At 32.4% G+C, this 20,723-nt stretch overlaps 3 protein-coding genes across 6 annotated transcripts; all 3 read left to right on the top strand.

The window, feature by feature from the left end:
* Nucleotides 1–5,198: 5,198 nt before the first annotated feature.
* Nucleotides 5,199–13,834, top strand: LOC8278931 (protein SCAR2). The gene is made up of 9 exons (XM_002526661.4): nucleotides 5,199–5,782; nucleotides 6,902–7,065; nucleotides 7,695–7,818; nucleotides 7,897–8,017; nucleotides 8,977–9,038; nucleotides 9,143–12,677; nucleotides 12,771–12,857; nucleotides 12,975–13,088; nucleotides 13,180–13,834. Exons 1-9 carry the CDS (start codon nucleotides 5,628–5,630, stop codon nucleotides 13,231–13,233), a joined length of 4,416 nt encoding a protein of 1,471 aa, XP_002526707.1. The 5' UTR covers nucleotides 5,199–5,627; the 3' UTR covers nucleotides 13,234–13,834.
* A 1,158-nt stretch (nucleotides 13,835–14,992) lies between these two features.
* LOC8263146 (putative pentatricopeptide repeat-containing protein At3g08820) lies at nucleotides 14,993–18,004 on the top strand. Its single transcript, XM_015723873.3, has one exon. It carries the CDS (start codon nucleotides 15,072–15,074, stop codon nucleotides 17,136–17,138), a length of 2,067 nt encoding a protein of 688 aa, XP_015579359.2. The 5' UTR covers nucleotides 14,993–15,071; the 3' UTR covers nucleotides 17,139–18,004.
* Nucleotides 17,863–20,666, top strand: LOC8263145. Of its 4 annotated transcripts, none has more exons than XM_015723864.3 (4): nucleotides 17,863–18,429; nucleotides 18,609–18,678; nucleotides 18,769–18,858; nucleotides 19,235–19,530. In XM_015723864.3, the coding sequence occupies exons 1-3, from the start codon at nucleotides 18,067–18,069 to the stop codon at nucleotides 18,816–18,818; spliced, it is 483 nt and encodes a 160-aa protein (XP_015579350.1). In that variant the 5' UTR covers nucleotides 17,863–18,066; the 3' UTR covers nucleotides 18,819–18,858; nucleotides 19,235–19,530. The 4 variants fall into 4 exon arrangements, with proteins under 4 accessions (XP_015579350.1, XP_015579347.1, XP_015579346.1 ...); XM_015723861.3 differs by lacking the exon at nucleotides 19,235–19,530 and adding an exon at nucleotides 20,470–20,666 and having other exon boundaries at nucleotides 17,864–18,429; XM_015723860.3 differs by lacking the exon at nucleotides 19,235–19,530 and adding an exon at nucleotides 20,319–20,666 and having other exon boundaries at nucleotides 17,864–18,429.
* The last annotated feature ends 57 nt before the right edge of the window (nucleotides 20,667–20,723 follow it).

Genomic DNA, 20,723 nt, shown 5'->3' with positions numbered 1-20,723 from the left:
TTAAATGAAAATTTTTCACCATATATTACATGTATCCGTTCAATTTATGTAAAAGTGACACAAATAAATAATTAAAACTGCATTATTATAATTCTTATCACTTTTTTATTCATAAAATATAAGATATTGAAATAGAAAGTCATTTACATAATAGAGTTTGAGTATTTTAAAAGTAATGATATGACCAATAATTGTCTTTAGCAAACATTTAATGAGTCAATGAAATAGATTAACCATAACTTCGAATGTCTATCTTTATATATCAAGAATATATTTGTTTCTAAAAGTTATAAGATTAACTTGTAAGAGTTAATATATAATTATATTTTTTAATTAACTAAGAAGATTAAAAAAATACAGTTTTGCTTGCTAAATAACTTTATTTTTTTTTCTAAAATTTTTATTGAGAAAGTATTTGGTTTACTGAACAACTATATTAAAATGTTTGATAAATACTTAAAAAATAATAACTGATAGTTGATTTAGTTCTAATCAGCTGCTAATTGTATTAGCTCTATTTTAGAATTTTTTTTATCAGCTGATTTGATTTTTTTATTTATTTCGATACTATTATTCTTATTAAAATTTATCAATAATAATTTGTTTTAAATTGATTTTATGTAATTAAATTTTTATTATTTGAAATTATTTTTAATAGTTAAATAATTATAATATTTATAATTATAGTATTTGAAATTAAAAAATTTTATTAGTAGAATTTAAATTTAAATTTTTACTTTTAAGATAATTTCTATAATATTTTAATAATAAATACAATTAAGATAACTTCTATAATATTTTAATTATTGTAAGTTATTTTTTTAATTTATATTATTAAATATAATATAATAATAAACTATTTTGTCAATGATTTTTTAATACAGTAACAATAACTGCTAATAAAATTTTACTAAATGGTTTAATTTATCAGACATCACGGACTACATTAATCAAAACAAGATGAATTTTCCTTCTTCAACACTCTCTATTTTGTTTATAGTCTACTCACTTTTTTTCCTTCCTCGTACTCTTTTCCAATCAGAGTGTTAGTCCATGCTGGCCATGAATTTCAAGTGGGTTGGAAAACGTAGTCATATGTTTTTGGTTCTAGGAAGATGGTGGTCATGTGAATGTGACGTACCATTTCAACACCATTGTTGGATAGTTCACAGTTGGCATGTGAGAAGGAATCAATTCTTTACAGGGACCAACAAGGAGAAAAGAGAACCCCAAAAAATAAATAAATAAAAAGATTAATGAATCAAAGAAACCAAAATGTTCAAAAAGGTGAAAGCTAACAAAACAGACAACACATCACATGAAATATCAAAATGAAGAACGAACAAAGGAGGTAGCAGTCCATAAAAAAGTACAAAAAAGAAAGGAAGTGCCACAAAAACAAATAAACAACCCTTTTCTTTTTTCCTTTCCTTTTTCTTAACACATTATTCAACAGTTTTTAATTTAAAGAACAATTATATTTTAACATAAATAAGATTTAATGCAATTTAAAAGATTATACGTCAAGAAAATAAAATAGAAATAAACATTTTGCAGTTTATATCAATACTGAACTAAATAAATTTATTTTTCTTATAAATATAAATCAAACCGAATCAAATTTTTAAATTGAACAAAACCACATCAAAATAATCAAATTTTATATGAATATTAATTGAATCGAACCCAATAAGAGAGTAAACTGAAAAAAAATCTAATTAAAAAAAACTGAATTACATGAAATTATTTTTAAAAATTAAAAATTTATAATATATTTAATTTTTTATTAATAAATAATAAGAATTCGGTCTATTTAGTTAGCTAAGAGAATTTTATTTTAAAACCAAACTAAACCGAATTAAAATTAATTAATTTTTTAAAACACAAATTCAATAAATCGAATTTATTCAAAAAAATAACCGAATTGAAACAAATTATTAATTCTGTGTGGTTCTTTTATTTATTTGGTATTTTGCTCACCTCTATGGAAATTATTTCCTTTAAATAGAAAAATAATTCATTTATCGTTAGCTGCATTATAGTATTAATACAGTATTTTGGGAAAAGGGGAAAAGATTAGAAGAGGAAGAAGAAACCATTAAAGACAAAAACTCAGTGAAGCTTCCTTAATCCAATTACACTTGAAAACAGTAAGAAAAGAAAAGTCAAAAAGTGGAATAAGGTGCATTTAAAAGCGACTGATTGATTACAATACAACAATTTCTGATCCTCTTGATTCTCATGCGGGTCCCTTTTTCTTTTACACCAGCACTTATCTTCTCCGCTAATCCCCCTTGTAATTAGCCTTTTTAAAGAGTCCATCAGTTTTATAATTTATTAATGGGAAATTCTTGTTGAAATAAGAATTGAATAACTCTTTTTTTTTTTTTTTTTTGCCTCATGTCAGATTTACTATTTTTATAGAACTGTCTCTTAATATTTTTTTATTTGATATTATAAAGGATGTTGTTGCAGTAAAAAAAATAGATGAATCTATTTATGGCATAATTTTTTTAAAATAAAAATAATATTTTAATGATAATGATTTATAAATACAACTTATAATAAATAAATAAACTTTAAATACATTTCAAACATATATACTGATCTTGTTAAAAAAAATAAGCTTCTCCTTTCAACTTCATTGACATGCTAATGGAATAATTATGTGCAACATTTTAATTGTGTTTGACATATTGGTATAATAATTTTTTTTGAAATAAATTTTTATTAATAATGATTAATAAGTACAACTTGTAACAAATAAACAAATTTAGATATATTCAAGAGATACGTACTAATCTTGATAAAAAGATAATTTTTTCTTTCAACTTTATCGATCATATCGATAAAATAATTATATGTAACATTTTAATTGTATTTGTCGCATTGACAAGAAACACATTCTACTTTATGAATGTATTAAGTCGCAATCGACTTCATTATCATTTGACAAGTTCTCAAAGGAGTCTGACCTTTTGAATATCATATTCAAACTCATATAATTTCCATGACGAAAGACAAATAAACTTCCATAAAAAAGACAAACAAACTTCCACAAAAAGAAAAATAAATAAATTTCTATTAAGGAAGATAAAATAAAAAAACTCAAAATATTTTTTAATAAAAATTAACAAACAATTAAGAAGAAAAAATTTAATATAAGATCATAAATGGGTTTTTAACCAAATAAATTCATTTTTATTATTAAAAGACCTTAATTTATCTCTAAATATTGAGACCTTAGTAGTTATAGGATCTTTTCTCATACATCTTTGATTTGTTATTTATTTTTCTAAATTTATTATTGAATGGACATAAAAGATTTTACTACTATTAAAATCTATAAAATTTGATGAGAATGTGATTTAATTAGTTATTGTGATTGAAATACTACTAAAGGAAAAATAAATAGAGTTGGAATTGGTTGCCGTTGATGATAAAGAAAAACCAGCATAAGAGAAAATAAAAAATAAATATCTATAGACGGTTAAAGCTTTATAAAAGCTATATTTTGATGAAATAACTTATGGAATGGGATGTAACGAATTTGTTAAATGTTTTGAATTATTTCTTTTTTGCATTTGAAACGTTAGGTATAAACTTAACACATTTTACATTGTATGTTTGCATATATTATGCAGAACTTGTATTGAATTAATTATTATGTTAATTATTCAATAAAACATTCGTTTTTATGCTAGTGTTTTTAATAATAGTATTATATAACTTATTTATAGGGTTAAAATTATTACATAATTAAAAAATTAATTTATAATTGAATATAGTATTAAGAAGATGATATTTTTTAGAATTAAAATTATTATGTAATTAAAGAACTAATTTATTAGTTAATATATATTAAAATATAATTAATATATTATTTTTAAAATAAAATTAATATTATTATTTAATTAAAATATTATTTATTACTTAATATAATATTAAAATATAATTAATATATTTTTTATTATCAGAATTAATGTTTATTTAAAGATATAATATATTGATTAATAAATTAATAAAATAATTATAAAATTAAATATAAATATAACGTTTATATATTAAAAATAATATAAATATCAAAATAAAAATTTTATATATTAAAATTTAAATATATAATATTATAAAATTTTAAATTTAAAAAATATTTTATATATATTAGAAGGAAATAAATAAATAAATAAATAGTAATATACGTACATGGGGACCATGACACTGTGAAATAGAAAATGGTGCAATTGGACATTTCTTCAATGGGTCCCGCATTTGGAGGATTCTTGCGCCACAGTCAACATGGTGAATTGAGGCGACAGCAAAAGATGCAACCCACCGTTCTGATCGAGGGCTATCAATGTTTAGACGCATGGGCCATGGTTATATGCTGCAGGTTGCGGGTGTATTAAATAAACCCGAGCCAATCAAACGGATCAACAAAAATTAGTTACTCAACTGTCAATTTGGTTTCGAATTTTTAATTTAGGAATTCTTAATTTTTAGTTTGTATTTAATTTCTCTACCTAAAACTATCAATTCAGTTTCTTATCAGAATGTATTTATTTTATTTTTGATTTTATATTTTTATCAACCAAACTAACAATTTTCCTTTTTTGATTTTTTTAAATTTTAAGCTGCAACTATTTTTTTTTTTTTTAAATTCACAGTTCCACTAATTGAACTGGAAATTTTTTATTGCTTATATATAGAATATAAATGAATTATTGCATTAATCAATAGTCTATTTGTAAGGCAGAATGTTACTTTTAATAAAATGATATGCAACGTTTTTTTTTTTATATAATCTTGAGTAAGGTTGAAAATAAGTATTACAAGAAAGAAAAAAAGAACATAAAGTCTAATATAATATAGGAATAGTTAAATTTTTTGAAAGTGCTTTTAACCTAATGAATTAGTCAATTATTACACTTGAGCATCCTATATAGTCTAAGATTTTGTTAATTTACTAGTTCAATTTCTTTAGATTTCAATCAAAACACATGATGATTATTTAATGGAAAGTTTTTTCATTGCTTAATTTTAAAGGCAAACAAACTTTCTTTCTTTCTTTTTTTTTCCTTACAATTTGCGATCCAAAAACTTGTCACATGATGATAGTAATAATACTATAAAACGTTGTAATAATCTTACACTACTGCGAACCTCAAGACTCCAACCTTCACCGAGAGAGATAATTAAATAAAAGAAAAAAATACGCGTGACAGGAACAAATAACACGATCCAATACAGCCTACAAGAAGAAGCGCATCACAAGCGAGCGGCACGATGTCCGTTAAGCAAAACGACAACTCCCTCATACAATTCCTACACCGTTTTCTCTTTTTCTCTTTATTATTATTATTTTTCTAAAAAAACATTAATTAACTAATTATCTAGCTTATTACAGATATTAAAATACTCTTTCTCTCTCTTTCTCTCACGCGCACTATCACAAGACTCTCTCCACGTCTTGTCTGGTCTGCTCTGGTCCTGCCTGGTGTATGTAAATTCACTTGTTCAAGCTCAAAGAAAGCAAAAATCCTCTTTCTGTTAGTGCTCGATCAAAAACAGGAGTTGAAGAAACAGAGGCAGATATAAGTGGAGGAGCGTTAGGGTTTAATTGGTGCAAAATGCCATTGGCGAGATATGAGATAAGAAATGAGTACGGTTTGGCCGATCCAGAGCTTTATAAAGCTGCAGATAAAGATGATCCAGAGGCTCTTTTGGAAGGTGTTGCCATGGCTGGCCTTGTCGGTGTTTTGCGCCAGCTTGGAGACCTAGCTCAGTTAGTCTTTTCTTCTTCTTGCTCTTTTTTAAATTTTCTTTTTATTTTTTAAATTTTCTGTTTCTGCTTTAAAGATTTGGCTTAGTCTGTGGATAATGAATTTTGTTTGTTTTGTGAAATGCTAGTTTAGAAAGCTGTGCGTGTAGCTTTCTATTACGTTCGGTGTGTGATGTTTTTTTTTTTTTTAATATTTAGTTTATATATGCTTTTTAAATTTATTATTTCGACTATTTTGATTTTTGAATTACCGTGTTGCTACAGTGACGAATTATGTGATGCTCTAGGAATATGATGTGGATTCTGATTCCTTCATTTTAGTAATTAAGTTACGTGTATAATTAGGCAATTAGCGGAAACCGAGTATGTTTTAGTTTATGAATTATTAGATTTATTCTTAGTTAGCTTCTTGATATTCTAAACTTTGTTTGTTGAATTTTAATGGAGCTTTTGTGCAATTCAAGTTTGAATTGGCCAATGATGTATTCGTGGTTACTCTACTTACTCACAGTCTAGTTAAAATTGTGATTTGGTTCTAATTGATTATTGAATGAGCAAATTATGAGTCTGTTTATGGGAAGTCAAATTTTACACATTGGATTTTGTGTTTACAATCTATTGTATATGAAATTTTTATATTTATATCCCTTCGTTAAGGTGTATTGAAGTAGTAGTTAATACTCACTGATTGTATTTTGAATCTTGTTTTGGACGAATCATATGCAAGAATTCATATAAATTTAATTCTTCAAAATCATGTCACTTATGTCATGATTTCAATTCTTCCAACATTCTTTTATTTATTTTTTTTTTGAAAATCGAAATAGTTGAATTTTAGCAACCATAACATGACAATTGACTAATTGAACTAATTACTTTCATTTTTAGATTGCCAAAAACTATTTCAAAGTTTTTGTATGTCATGATATGTAGAACCTTGCGAACTAGAACAAAATGTTAGATTGCTCTTTGCTAAGTCTATTTCATTCTGCACCTGGCATTTTACAAATGAAATTTTTTTTTCTTGTTGATTATGTCTTAGAATTTGATTCTCTTCTAATTATTAGGACTTTGAATTGTATGATAAGTTATGTATTGATTGTTTTTTCTTGTGGTTGTTAGATTTGCTGCTGAGGTATTTCACGACTTGCATGAAGAAGTAATGGCAACTGCAGCAAGAGGCCATGGCCTAATAGCTCGTGTTCAGCAGCTTGAGGCTGAAGTACCATCAATTGAGAAAGCATTCCTCTCCCAAACTGATCAGTCACCATTTTTTACTAATGCAGGTTAAAAAACCGTCTGCATATTTTTTTTTGTACAGTTACTGTCTATTGCTGGTTAATTCATATAGTTAATTGGATTGTACAAATCCTACAAAGAAGAAATTTAAAATTATTTGCCTGATCAAACAGGCATTTGATCTTTTTCTTTGGATGCTCATACTAATTTGAAATGGTCAAAAAGCACCGAAGATCACACTTTAAATGTCAAATTTTACTTTCCATTTTCATTAGGAAAGATGTCTTTTAATTTTTCTTTGTAGAGGTGTAATATAAAATATTTTGGTGGAAGGGCAACTTTAGCCAGCATAGGACAATATTTATGAGTAAATGTGATTATTTGAAGGTTGTTGGATCTGGTTGTTCAATGTAGACCTGGTTAGACATGCAGTTATCCTTTGCAGTCAACTGTTTTTGCCCAATGCTCATGCACATGCATATAGAAGCTTTATAGGCTCATCCTGTAATGTAAGTGCTTTATAAACCTCATACATCGCATCCTTTATTTTTTTCTTGTTGTATGAATGACCTATTTTTCTGGAAATGTTAGGTCTCTCGTGTCTAAAATAAGTGACATTTAAGTTTACAATGGAAAAGCCCAAAAGCCACTGTTATATAAAAGCACAATTTTGTAGGTGTTGATTGGCATCCTAATTTGCGCATGGAAGAGAATCTGATAACTCGTGGAGACTTACCTCGTTTTGTAATGGATTCTTATGAAGAATGCCGTGGCCCCCCACGGTTATTCCTTCTGGACAAGTATGAACTTTAGATCTTTCATGTTTAGTTAAAAGGCATTCATTTAGTAGGTAAGGGTAAAGTTATGCTTTCTGACAGGTTTGATGTGGCTGGTGCTGGAGCTTGTTTGAAGCGTTACACTGATCCATCATTATTTAAAGTTGAAGCAGCATCCTCTGGCATAGAAGTTCAGAGAGAGAAGAAAACCCGGAAAGTGAAGGTATGCAATAAAAGATTACCAGTAAATTAGATGAACATATACCTTTCCTGTTAATATTTGTCAGTATAGGCCTTTCTAAGATTTTTGTTCAGCAAATTGACTCTGTTTGCTGCATATGTGAAATTGGTTACCTTTGCTTTAACCTGAACCGGCCCAGAATGAATTTTATGGAAGTGGTGATGATCATCACTTGCACTCATATTTATAGCCCAAACAGACAAACAGGACTGATAATCATAGTTTCTATAATGCATCAGGCTAGTCATGTCTTTTAACTTGGGTTATGGACTTGTAATATAAATAATCCATGGCCTTTCTTCTTATTGGTTTATTGCCTACTCTAGGTTCAAATTGGAGACTGACTGACAATAACTTAATCTTTTGTTTTGTGCTTATTTATTTATTTATTTTTTGATTTTATTCCATTCTAGATATGTATGATTCTTGCTATTAGGCCTGTCCGTAGCCTTTAAGGGCAGCTTTCATGCTCAGCCTTGAACCTCATGTTTAAAGTGAATTGAATATGGGATGTACACTTTGCGCTTGTGGATGATCTTTATTTTGAAGGACATTTGTGATCACCAGAGTAGAACTGTATTAAACATTAGGTTTTTCAAGTTAATGTGTAGCTGTAATTATTAGTTAGCAGATTAGTAATATTGAGATTTATAGCAGATTAGAATAGGAGGGGTCACACTTCCGAAGTTTGAGCTATTCCAACTTAATAATAGAATTAGAATCCAAAATGCTACAAGTTCTCAGTTTGTAGGATGGTTAGAAACTCAAGTCTTCATCTCTGTTTGAATGAAAAAGATTATATTTTTCAGCTTTTAATTTAGGCTACCTGTACAATGCCAGTCAGCACAGTGGCATGAGTGCATGCTCATTTCTAATACTATATAATCAAACCTGTGTCCTGATAATGCCTGAGGTCTAATTTGGTCCTTTATCTTTGGCAGAAGAAAGGATCACGCTGGAGGATGGGAGACACCCCAGAAGTTGTGCCAACATCGCATGCCAAGTGAGGCTTTTATTCTTATGTTTGTGCATTAAGTCATTGTTGCATAAGTTGCCAGGTTCTATATATTGTTGATTGGTGATGTAATTTACTGTCAAATAGTGCAGACTGCATCAGCTATTTTTGGAGGAGCGTGTTGAGAATGGCCATTCAGACCCTGCACGTATTGTGAAATTGAAGCGAAGGCAACTAAATGGATCTCCATTTGATCTGAAACCTGGAAAAAGTTATATGGAAAAATTCTTGGGGACTCCCTCACCAGAACATAAAGTAGTTTGTGAGGTTTCTGTTAATCAATCACCATTGAGATTAACATTAGATAATTCTAGTGAATCAGGGCTTGAAATACTTGAGATTGGTACTGTAAGTCCTCCAAGAAATTCATCACAAGGAAGGCAAAGCACAGGTTCTTCTCCTATTGCACAGGATGTCGTACTTAAATCTTATACGCTTGAGTTGGATGAGGAGGCTATCACTAGAGAAACAATGAAGGTCCCAGACCCAATATCTGGTGGTGAGGATGATGCATCTCCTTATATCATTCATAAGGTGGCAATTGAAGATGAATTGGCCATTGATGGGGACAGAAAATCAGAGGAGAGTCTAGATGGGGACCATTCTGATGAGTTGATGAGCGAGGTGGACAATTACATGGATGCTCTTACTACCGTGGAGTCAGAAATGGAAACAGATAATGAGTACAAATCCAAGGATTATCAGGGTCTTTTGAAGGTTGGGAAACATGGGACAGATTCTGACGCCAATGAGGAACATCTGGATATACGTGCTAATTTTTCTGATTCTCAGTCATTTGGAAACTCCTCTACTTCTGATGACGGGAAAGGTTCATTTAAGAAAGGGAGACCGAGTTTTTCCTACTCAGATTCTCACAGCAATGTGGCGGAGAATATACAGTCTGACATTGAAGGGGCAGTTGAAGTGTTCCCTTCTTCTGAAAACTATGCAGCAGAGATCGCGGATTCACCATTGGACCAACCATCTCTATGTGCGGAGAATATAGGAATCCAATCTAGTGAGCTTATCGTTTATAATAATAATACATACAATGAGGAAGAGACAATTCCTAATACTGGAGAAGCATCTTGTAATTCTTGTCTTTCAGATTCAAATTCCTTGCCTCCACCTTCAGCTCCTGTTGCAAATTCAATTGTAGTTTCTTCAGCAAAAACTGTATTAGATGAACCAGACTATGAGTGTGTTAAACTTGGTCTCGAATCACTAAATACTAACCAAAAAGCCACATATTTGTCCGATTCTTCCATAATTTTATCTGATCCTTCCCAGGAAATTCGTAATAGGTCACCTGCAGATTCCTCCGAAGGTTGTCCTATGGAAGGGATGGATCATGAAGACTCAAATGTGTTTTTATGTGCATCAAACATATCAGATCTGGAAAAGGAAGGTCATGATGGTTGTGCAAATGATGTGCTTCAAACAGATTATCCAGATGGAAGTTATAATAAAATTTTAGTTGAAGAGAAAATTGATTCCCCACATTCAGTTATTTCACCATCAAATCAGCAGTTCCCTTCCTCAGTTTTCCCAGAAGTTGATGTGGATACAGGTGTCACAGAACTGTCTGAAAGTTTAGATGTTATAAAGCCTGTTGAAATGAATTCTGAGATTGATGATGTCACTGCAGCAACAGGAGGTAACTCAGAAATTGTAACAGGTGTGGTGGAGCCTCCGGAGGTAGATAGCATTAAGGAGCAGAAATGCTCAGACATAGCAGTCGATGGTTCAGAAGGTGAAAATGATTTGACAGACATTGATAGCAAAGTGGATGTAGTGGGTGGAGACTCTGTCCCATTAGAGGATCAAAACAATTATTCAGATAAACTAGGCTCTGATGATTTTGTAAACTTGGATAAAGATGTGGTTGTATCTCCTGTTGCTGTTGCTACTGCTGCTAAGGATGATATCAGTGATGATAATTGTCTGGCTCCAGATTTGATTTGCTCTTCATCAAGTAATCTTGTAGATATTGATGAATCTCTTTCTGGAAATCAGGATCCTCATCTAAAAGTATTGGACTTCAATGAGGTAGTTTTACGAGAATGTTGTACGGAATCAGAGAAACAAAAAGAAGTGAAAAAACTGGATGTTGCTTCTACAGATGTGAACTCCAGTCCATACAATTCGGTCTCTGACTGCCAATCCAATCTAGATGAGCTTGAAAATGTCCATGCATCAGTTTTCTCTGATCATTTTCATAACAGAAACAGCTCTTACATTGCTGATGTCACCACCATTCCATCTTCAGAACTTAACAATCAGGAGTTGAAATCAAAAGATGCCCACTTGAGACATTCTACAGATTCTAGTGAAAATGCTGTGAGTTTGCCTACCTGTTACCTCCCCGAGGCAGGAACTGTTTCAGCACAACACTTGGTGGCATTGCAAGCTGATCAAATTCCTGCATTATCTGCCTCTAAAGTCATGGATGAAGCAAATTCTGAGCCATTTGTTCTTCAGCATTCAACTCCTAGTCACCTTGAAGAGACTGGAATTCCATCAGAGCAGTCACTGGATGTCCAATCTGATCAACCTGATGCAGGATGTTTGCAAGTTCATAAAGCAAGTCCTAAATCATCAATTATGCTGTCTGAACAGATAGAAACTGTGAGTGACATGGATCAGGAAAGATACTTTGGTGCGTCTTCCGATCAAGAAGCTCTTCCTAGCCAAGGACTTTTAATGCAGTCCGCAGGCCAGGAAGATAATGGTACTGTGCTGTCGAAGAATCCGTTTGAATCTGCCTTTCCCAGTTTTGGCCCACTCCCTGTAAATTTGGAGCAGTTGCCACCACTGCCACCCCTACCTCCTATGCAATGGAGGCTAGGGAAGTTTCAACCTGCTCCACTAGTGTCACAGGGAGAATGGACTGATCATTATCCGGATACGCTCTTGCCAACACGGCCATTTACAGCTGATGAGAATTCTAAAGCTGATTCTGTATTACTAGGCAGAGAGGGTATGCAGTCTTCAAACCCATTTTTTTCTTTTACTTCTGCTGATATTCAGAAGTTGGAACACTCGCCTACCAATTCAGTTGAAAGTTCTGTGCAGCCAACTTCATTCTCATTGGATATGCCGACTGTTGCTACAGATGCAAACAGCCAACAGGGTAATCTCCAATTGGAGGGAACACGATCCTTGAACTCATATTTAGGTTTACCCGAAATAAGTGGTAAGGTGCCTGACGATGGCTTTCTTGCATCGAGAAGAAATCCAGTAGAACCTAGTCCAGACCCGTTATCATCAGCGGTAACTGTAGAACATGCACAAACTGAAAATGATCCTGAGCCCTCACATGGTCTGCAAATCAGGTACTCAAACCAGGTGACACCTGAATCAGTTTCAGAGCTAAAGGTACCTGTGAACAATTTGCAAAGTTCTGAAGGAGAAGAAAGGAAATTTTCTGACAAGTCTGCATCACCACAAACTGTGTTAGAAGACCAATATCAGCAGGATTTACTATCATTGCATGTTGAAACAACATGGTCAGCAAGTTCATTAGCTCTGCCACCAACATATGAAGTTGGAAAGCCAAATGGGAGCAAGCTTCCTCGTCCCCGGAATCCTCTTATTGATGCTGTTGCTGCACATGACAAAAGCAAGGTAATGATGGTTTATTGAATTTTATGGGAATTGTTTTTCTGATGTCTTAAGCCTGGCAAGTCTTGACTTGTGATTTTTTTGAACCTTCTGCAGTTGAGGAAGGTAACAGAACGAGTTCATCCTCAGGTTGGGCCAAAGATAGACGAAAGAGATTCGCTACTAGAACAGATACGAACCAAGGTTAAACATCCAGCACTTCAATATGTTTCTTTTTTCCCACTTATTTATTCTTCCATGTTTGGGTATCACATCCCGATATTTGGAGGACTGATTTTGTTTCCCCACTTCCCATTGTAGTCCTTTAATTTGAAGCCTACGGCAGTGACAAGGCATAGTATTCAGGGAATTCAGGGTCCAAAAACTAACTTGAAGGTTGCTGCCATCTTGGAGAAAGCAAATGCAATTCGCCAGGTCTCTCTCTCTCTCTCTCTCTCTCTCTCTCTCTCTATACCTGTATCTATATGCAAGTACAAACATATAATGTTGAATTTCTCTGAAATAGGCATTGACAGGAAGTGATGAAGATGATGATTCAGACAGCTGGAGTGATTCTTGAGAAAACTTACATGCAGCATTTCTCTGTGTGGTTAAAGCTTTGATATGCTGTAGATACACATTAGTTCTCCTTAGATAATTGCAGCATCTGCAATTTGGGATTCTTTTCCTCCCCACACTATATTCATGTATAGTCTCTCCTTTCTCCTCCTGTCTACGCACATCACTCACATTTGCTGAAGTACCGATCCATGGTTTCAAATATTGCCTTTGCTCTATCATCGGGAATACAATACGTGGTGAAATGCGAATTTACAAGAATGGCTAAGCGTGCAAGCGCTTCTCTAATCAAATTGTATGTATTGTTTGTATCAGTATCTTGGAAGGTGTAAATTGTGTTGGAGGGGCATAAATTTTGAGGTGTGGTCGAACTTCTTATGAAATTTTGTTATTATTGTATGTAGTATATTTTGCGGTACTCACCTCTGCCCATTTAGAATGTTGCTTTTGGCTTATGAATGATTGTATAATGGCTTGCATGATTCATTACTGTAATTATGGATGCATTGGCGCCATTGATTTGTATACTTCCAGATTGAATTTTAGAGCGCTAGAAATTTCAGAGTTAAAAAATCTGTGGCAGTTTACTGTTTTCATTGGAATGAATTGGATTTAACTGAGACTTGCATCGAGTGGTTATTTTAGATGGACGTCTCATGTTCTCAGCGAAGGAATTGTCTTTGAAAGTTTGCAACAGTTGGTCGGTTATACTTGCGGTTTAGAAGTAGTAAATGATGGATAAGCTGTGAAGAGGGCTATGCAATAGAGAAGTTTTTTTCTTTTTAAAATCTTAACCTATGAATTTTATTTATATTTAATATCATTTAAAATTATTAAAAATTTAAATTTTAGTAATTACAAAGTGCTTTTTTTATTTCAAAATATTATTGTTTAATTTATAAATATTATATATTTTAATCAATTTAAGCCTATTAGCAAGTTTACTTTTTATTTTATTACTGCCTCTAAACAATAATAAAAAAATAAAATTTTAATTTAATCTTTAATTGCATATCATAAAAGAAAAATTTAATATTAACTTTTCAATAATTATAATTTTGTATATGTTTCCATTAATTTATATAATATAAGAATATAAATTGTTTTTTTTTTATCTTTTTATAAATTCATAGTTGTATTCTTTTCAAGTTCAATTGATTCATTGTCAATAGCTAATTTGATATAATTTATAAAATAAAATTTTGTTATTAAAATTATAAATAAAAATATATAAGAAAATATACTACACATAAAAATAAAATAGTATAAATGTATAATTTGTAAAGAAATAATGTGATAAACAAAATTTTAGAGGGAATGGAAGAAAAATAACTCATAAATTGAATATTTATCTTTTATATTTTCAGAATTAAATAACTTAAACTAAGGTTTAGAATTCAATCACGTAGTCATTACTTTTTTTATTTTTACTGTTGAAAAGTTGAAAATTAAAATTATTTTTATAGTAAAAGAATTGTAATGAATAGAAAATATTTAGTAGAATCAATTTATCAATATATATTTAATATGATATTAAATAATATAAAATAAAATCCTCACTGTTGAATTATAAAAATTAATAAAATAAAATATAAAATTTTAATTATATAAATAATTAAAGTTATTATTCAATATTATTTTAATATATTGTAATATATATTTAATATCATTTTAATCAGTTATTCAAATTATTGATTGTTTAGAGAAGTATAATTACTGAAATTTAAAATAATAGATTTAACCATTAAAATAAAATATGATGCGTCATGTGACCAAATAATCATCCGTTCAAAACCCAGGTTTGGCGCTCATTTTGTATGAAAAGTTAGAAAACAGGCAATGCTCATCTTCACAAACACAACATCTCCTTCATTGATCAATGCACTAAACCTCAAGAATCGTCTCCTTCAATCCTTCAATTCACTAAAACAGCTCAAACATGTCCACGCAGCGCTTCTCCGTCTCGGCTTCGACCAGGGCAGCTACCTCTGGAGCATGATTATACGCTCCAGCTTCGATTTTAATGACACAACCTACACTCGCCTAATATTTAACCAAATCAAAGAACCCGATGTTGTATTATATAACACTATGATTCGCGGCTTAGTTTCTAGCGATTGCTTCACCGAGTCTATAGAATTTTACTATTCAATGAGAAAAAAAGGTTTTTTACCTAATAATTTCACTTTTCCTTTTGTCATAAAAGCATGTGCGAGGCTTTTGGATTTTCAATTGGGTATAATGATGCATAGCCTTGTGGTTAAACTGGGTTTTGATTGTAATTTGTTTGTTAACACTAGTTTAGTTAGTTTATATGCTAAGTGCGGGTCTATAGATGATGCCTTGAAGATGCTTGATCTTATTCCCGAAAGCAATATTGTGTCTTGGACTGCCATTATAAGTGGGTATATAGGCGTTGGTAAGTACAGGGAGGCTATTGATTTGTTTCGTAGGATGTTGGAGACGGGTTTGAGGCCTGATAGTTTCACCATTGTCCAAGTTCTGTCTGCGTGTATTCAAATTGGGGATTTAGCTAATGGAGAATGGATAGACAGGTATATAACGGAGAATGTTATGGCGAGGAATGTGTTTGTTACTACTTCTTTGGTGGATTTGTATGCCAAGCATGGAAATATGGAGAAAGCGCGTTGTTTGTTTGATGGTATGGCAGAGAGGGATATTGTTTCTTGGAGTGCAATGATTCAGGGTTATGCTTCTAATGGGTTGCCCAAAGACGCTTTGGACCTTTTCTTTAAGATGTTGAACGCGGGTTTGAAACCGGATCATTATGCCATGGTTGGTTTTCTATGTGCTTGTGCTAGATTAGGAGCACTGGAATTAGGAGACTGGGGTAGCAATTTGATGGATAGAACTGAGTTCTTCACCAATCATGTGTTAGGTACAGCTTTGATTGACATGTATGCAAAATGTGGGAGCATGGCTAAAGCCTGGGAAGTTTTTAAAGGAATAAAGGGGAAAGATAGAGCAGTATGGAATGCTGCTATATCAGGTCTTGCCATGAATGGACATGAGAAAGCTGCATTTGGACTATTTGGCCAAATGGAGAGGTTTGGGATTCAACCTGATGGGAACACTTTCGTTGGATTACTCTGTGGCTGCACTCATGCTGGTCTAGTTGACGAGGGTCGTAAATATTTCCACAGCATGGGCCGCGTATATCCCTTCACTCCAACAATTGAGCATTACGGGTGCATGGTGGATCTCCTTGGTCGTGCAGGTCTATTAGATGAAGCTCATAAGTTGATCAAAAGTATGCCAATGGAAGCCAATGGCATTGTTTGGGGAGCCTTGCTGGGTGGATGCAGGCTGCATCGAGACACTCAATTGGCAGAACATGTATTGAAACAACTCGTAGCATTAGAACTGTGGAACTCAGGAAATTACATTCTCTTGTCAAATATATATTCTGCAGGTCTTAAATGGGATGATGCAGCACAAATTAGGTCAATCATGAAGGAAAGGGGGATGCAGAAAATACCTGGGTGCAGTTGGATTGAAGTGAATGGAGTTGTTCATGAATTTCTCGTCGGAGACAAGTCCCATCCCATGTCCGAGAAGATATACTCAAAACTTGTTGAATTGGCCAAGGACCTAAAAGCAGCCGGCTACATACCCACAACAGATAATGTACTGTTTGATATAGAAGAAGAGGAGAAAGAACATTTCCTGGGTTGTCACAGTGAGAAGCTGGCAATAGCTTTTGGTCTAATAAGCACAGCTCCGAAACAAACCATTCGAGTAGTAAAAAACCTTCGTGTCTGCAGTGATTGTCATGCTGCTATAAAGCTCATTTCTAGGATTACAGGTAGAGAGATAATTGTGAGGGATAATAATCGATTTCATTATTTCTCCCAAGGTTCTTGCTCATGCAAGGATTACTGGTAGAATTAGACATCAATCAACAACTCCCACATGCAATTTATGAGTTAAATTACCTCTCTTACATTATCCACTCACTTCTAATTTATGACATAATATAGTTCTGATTTATGCACATTGCATAAGTTTAATTTACTAATGGCTTCTTGATACACTTGAAATGAAAATTTAAACCCATATCAGATCACTTTCTTTTTTTTTTTCTTAGAGTCTACGACAGGATCATATTTTTCTTTTCAATATACAATTATACAAATGATAGAGATTCAATTATTTTCCTAACTTAATATCTAGAAAATAAAGTAAATTAATCTAAAACTTGGATTGGTTGTAGCTCAACTAGATTAAAGAGACATGTTAATCCAGTCAATTAGAGAAGATATGATATTTAAATAAATATAGAGAATCCACAGCCAGAAAATTGCAATATAGATAGATACCATCATTGAGGACAGCCACAAACATTAGTCATTAGGTCAGCTGATTTCCAATTTTCCAACCCAAAAGATTTCAACACACAACGCAACTTGAGGTGTCCTAGGTGGGCCCCTTGAAGCAGTCCTTTTTTTTTTTTTTTTTCTTTTCAAAATTTTTAGCAAAGCGAAGTCAAACACAATAGCCATTGATCTACTCCAAGCCTTAAGTAACTGAAACGCTATCGTTTCGCAGTTTTGAGCCTGCTTTAATTTTTTTATTTTTCAATACCTTGAAACAGCTGCTTTGCAATCTCCGTTCCCTTTGTACAGAAACCCTCCTTAATCCTCACATTCGTATCTCTCTCCATAACACACACGACAATTACATGGGTCTGTACTCTGTACTTTTTCTTAAGCAAAAGGGCGTAATTGTTTTTTGAAAAACTAAAAACAAAAGAAACAAAAAAAGTTTCAGTCTTTATATAACAAAAAAGACCCAATTGAGCTTTCAATTTTGTATGGGAAAATCGCTTGCCGATTTAAGAAAGATATACAGTCGAGCCACCAAGAATCTAAAAGCCTCAAAATACCCAAGACCCACTTCGCGATTTCAAGAAGAGAGGACTGAAAAGAAGATGGAGGGCAGTTCTGATATAACCAACAATATTAACAGCAACAACATAAATAATGGTAATAGCAGTAGCAACAATAATATCAATAGTAATAACCGGCGGTTGCCGCTATCAGAGGTTGTATCCGATTGCGTGAAGAGATGGTTTAAAGATACGCTTAAAGAAGCTAAGGCTGGAGATATTAATATGCAGGTTTTAGTGGGTCAAATGTATTACAGTGGCTATGGTATTCCTAGAGATGCTCAAAAGGTGATAACTTTTTGAATTTTCGTGTCTTCACTTTCGTTTTGTTGATAACGAATCGGGTTTCCTTGTTTCTTATGATTTGTTTATGGTATAAGTGTTTATCGCTCTTCTGATTTTGTTCCCTCTTTTGATTTTATTCAGTGTTATAGATTGGTGTAATATTTTATTTGGATGGATTGTAGGGAAAAATTTGGATGACAAGAGCATCGAAGACTAGGTCTTCTGTTTGGAGAGTCAGTGATAAGCATCCAGGTATACTTATCGTTGTTCTCAGTTGCTTGCTACCATTAATATTATAATGATTAACTTTCCTTTTCTTTGCTTGGTTGGAATTCTTATTAGGTTACAATGCAAGTGATTCGGATTCAGATGAATTGAAGTGTGATTCTTAATAAAGAGCAAAGTGGATATAATACCTGAAACACTTAAAATGTGAGCTCATGTTCATCTTTTTCTTGGCCTTTTAGTACTTAATTAGCATTTTACTGGCCAATTGTTTTGCGTTGGTATAGAGTTTTGAGCTTATAAAGATGTTCAATAAGGTCCATGCAGTCTATTTTTTTTGTATGATTCCTATGGTTTTCTAAGAATCAAGTTTGTAGTCATGGTTGATAAACATATAATGATGTTAGTTCGACAGCAATTCCCTAGAAGTATGTGCTACTAGATGGCGAGGTTTATCTCTTCGGGAACTGAACTCGCCGGCATCCCAAAATTAATACTCACTGTTTTGATAACCTAACTTGTTAAATATGTCAATCAATTTCTAAGCCTTGATGAAAATCCCAACCAATTGTAATTGTTTTAGTGGCTTTCTTGAAGCAGCATATATAAACTGATGAGTTGCTGAAGCACTTCTGGCCTACTTTGCATGCTTTTATCCATCTAATGTTTTGAGGAGGAATATAAGACCACCAAAGTATTACAGCTGGTTTTAGGAGATAGTTTTTGTATCAACTTTAATTCGAGCTTAATGCACTTCAGATGTCCTTGGTACAGGAGATTATTCTTATAGCTGGCTTATGTTATTTAAGTTGGAGACCATTGTAATAGAGGAAACAGTTCCTCTCACATTTCTAATCAATTCAACTTACTTTATTTAAAGTTTGAGTGTGGGTGCTGTTTAAGGTTCTATCCCAATGAATTTCCCGTTTCAACTTTTCTGTATGACTGGATTATCAAGATATTATAAAATGCTGTACATCTTCCTGTATCTTATAAGATGCTACTGATTTGTTTAAAAATGAAAGGTTGAATGGCTAGCTTGACAGAATACTTTAGAACTTGTTTTCAAGGACAACTTTGTTACACTTCTTGTCACGTCTTTTTCCCCAAGTATGAGTGCTAAATGTCTTAGAAATTTTCTTTTCTTCTTTTTCAGTCTGCCCTTGTTTTGTATGCAATTTTAGTTTCAGTTACTTTCTTTCTTCCATTCTGATCATTGTTATAGTACCTGATCTGTAAATATTGGACAATTCAGCATATGTCTATTGCTCCATCAGCTTCAATATCTGTAGTGTTGTTAGGGACCAACTAATTTAGAATTGAGATATTGTTACTTATAGCATCAGCGCCATTGCTGATGTGTTTTCATGCTCCATATAGTTCAATCAATAAGCTTACTGATCCATTAATAAAATGAATATGTTAAACTACTAAGATGTGTACGAGGCAAGTCGAACAACGATTGATAACAAATTCATTCATATGAAAGAAAAGATATGCATCACCAAAATTGATGGTCAGTTTGATCGGTACATTGGTCGTAAACAAATGCTGGGAAACTGTCTTGAAAGTGAAATTCTATGTTTTTTTTTAAGTGGCCCTAAATTGAACTGTCAAGATATGTGAAATTGAGGCTTTATCAGATGTTATTGATGGTTGTGATGCAGGATGTTTGACACCTATGTTGTTACCCCAGAGAATATCTCATGGTTGCTGGTACTCCATGTCTAAAGGAGAACAGTTTATGCCTTTTATCTGATGTGTTATCCCTTGTGGTTGGTTTAACTCTTGTTGCCTTTTATTCTTCCTGTTGTGTAGGGATGGTGCTGTTCCAGTTTTTCTCCAGGTTTTAGGTGCTTGTAACAATCTCCATTCTTTTTTCTCCCCAGATTCTCTTTGTTCCTGCCCTTAACTGACTTTGTTTTCATGAGTAACTCGTTGAGTGCACTTGTAAGGAAAGAATATTTTGTGTGTTAAACACTGACCTTTCAGTCTCATTATTAATTATTTCATAAGATTCTGTGTCGTCATTTTATAAGGATTGACATCTGTCTTCGGTTGTGGATGTGGGA

This window comes from Ricinus communis, chromosome 10 (assembly GCF_019578655.1).
Source record: "Ricinus communis isolate WT05 ecotype wild-type chromosome 10, ASM1957865v1, whole genome shotgun sequence".
NCBI classification, from domain to species: Eukaryota; Viridiplantae; Streptophyta; class Magnoliopsida; order Malpighiales; family Euphorbiaceae; genus Ricinus; species Ricinus communis.
The sequence above is the reverse complement of the archived record's forward strand: the minus strand, read 5'-3'. Positions and strand labels throughout refer to the sequence as shown.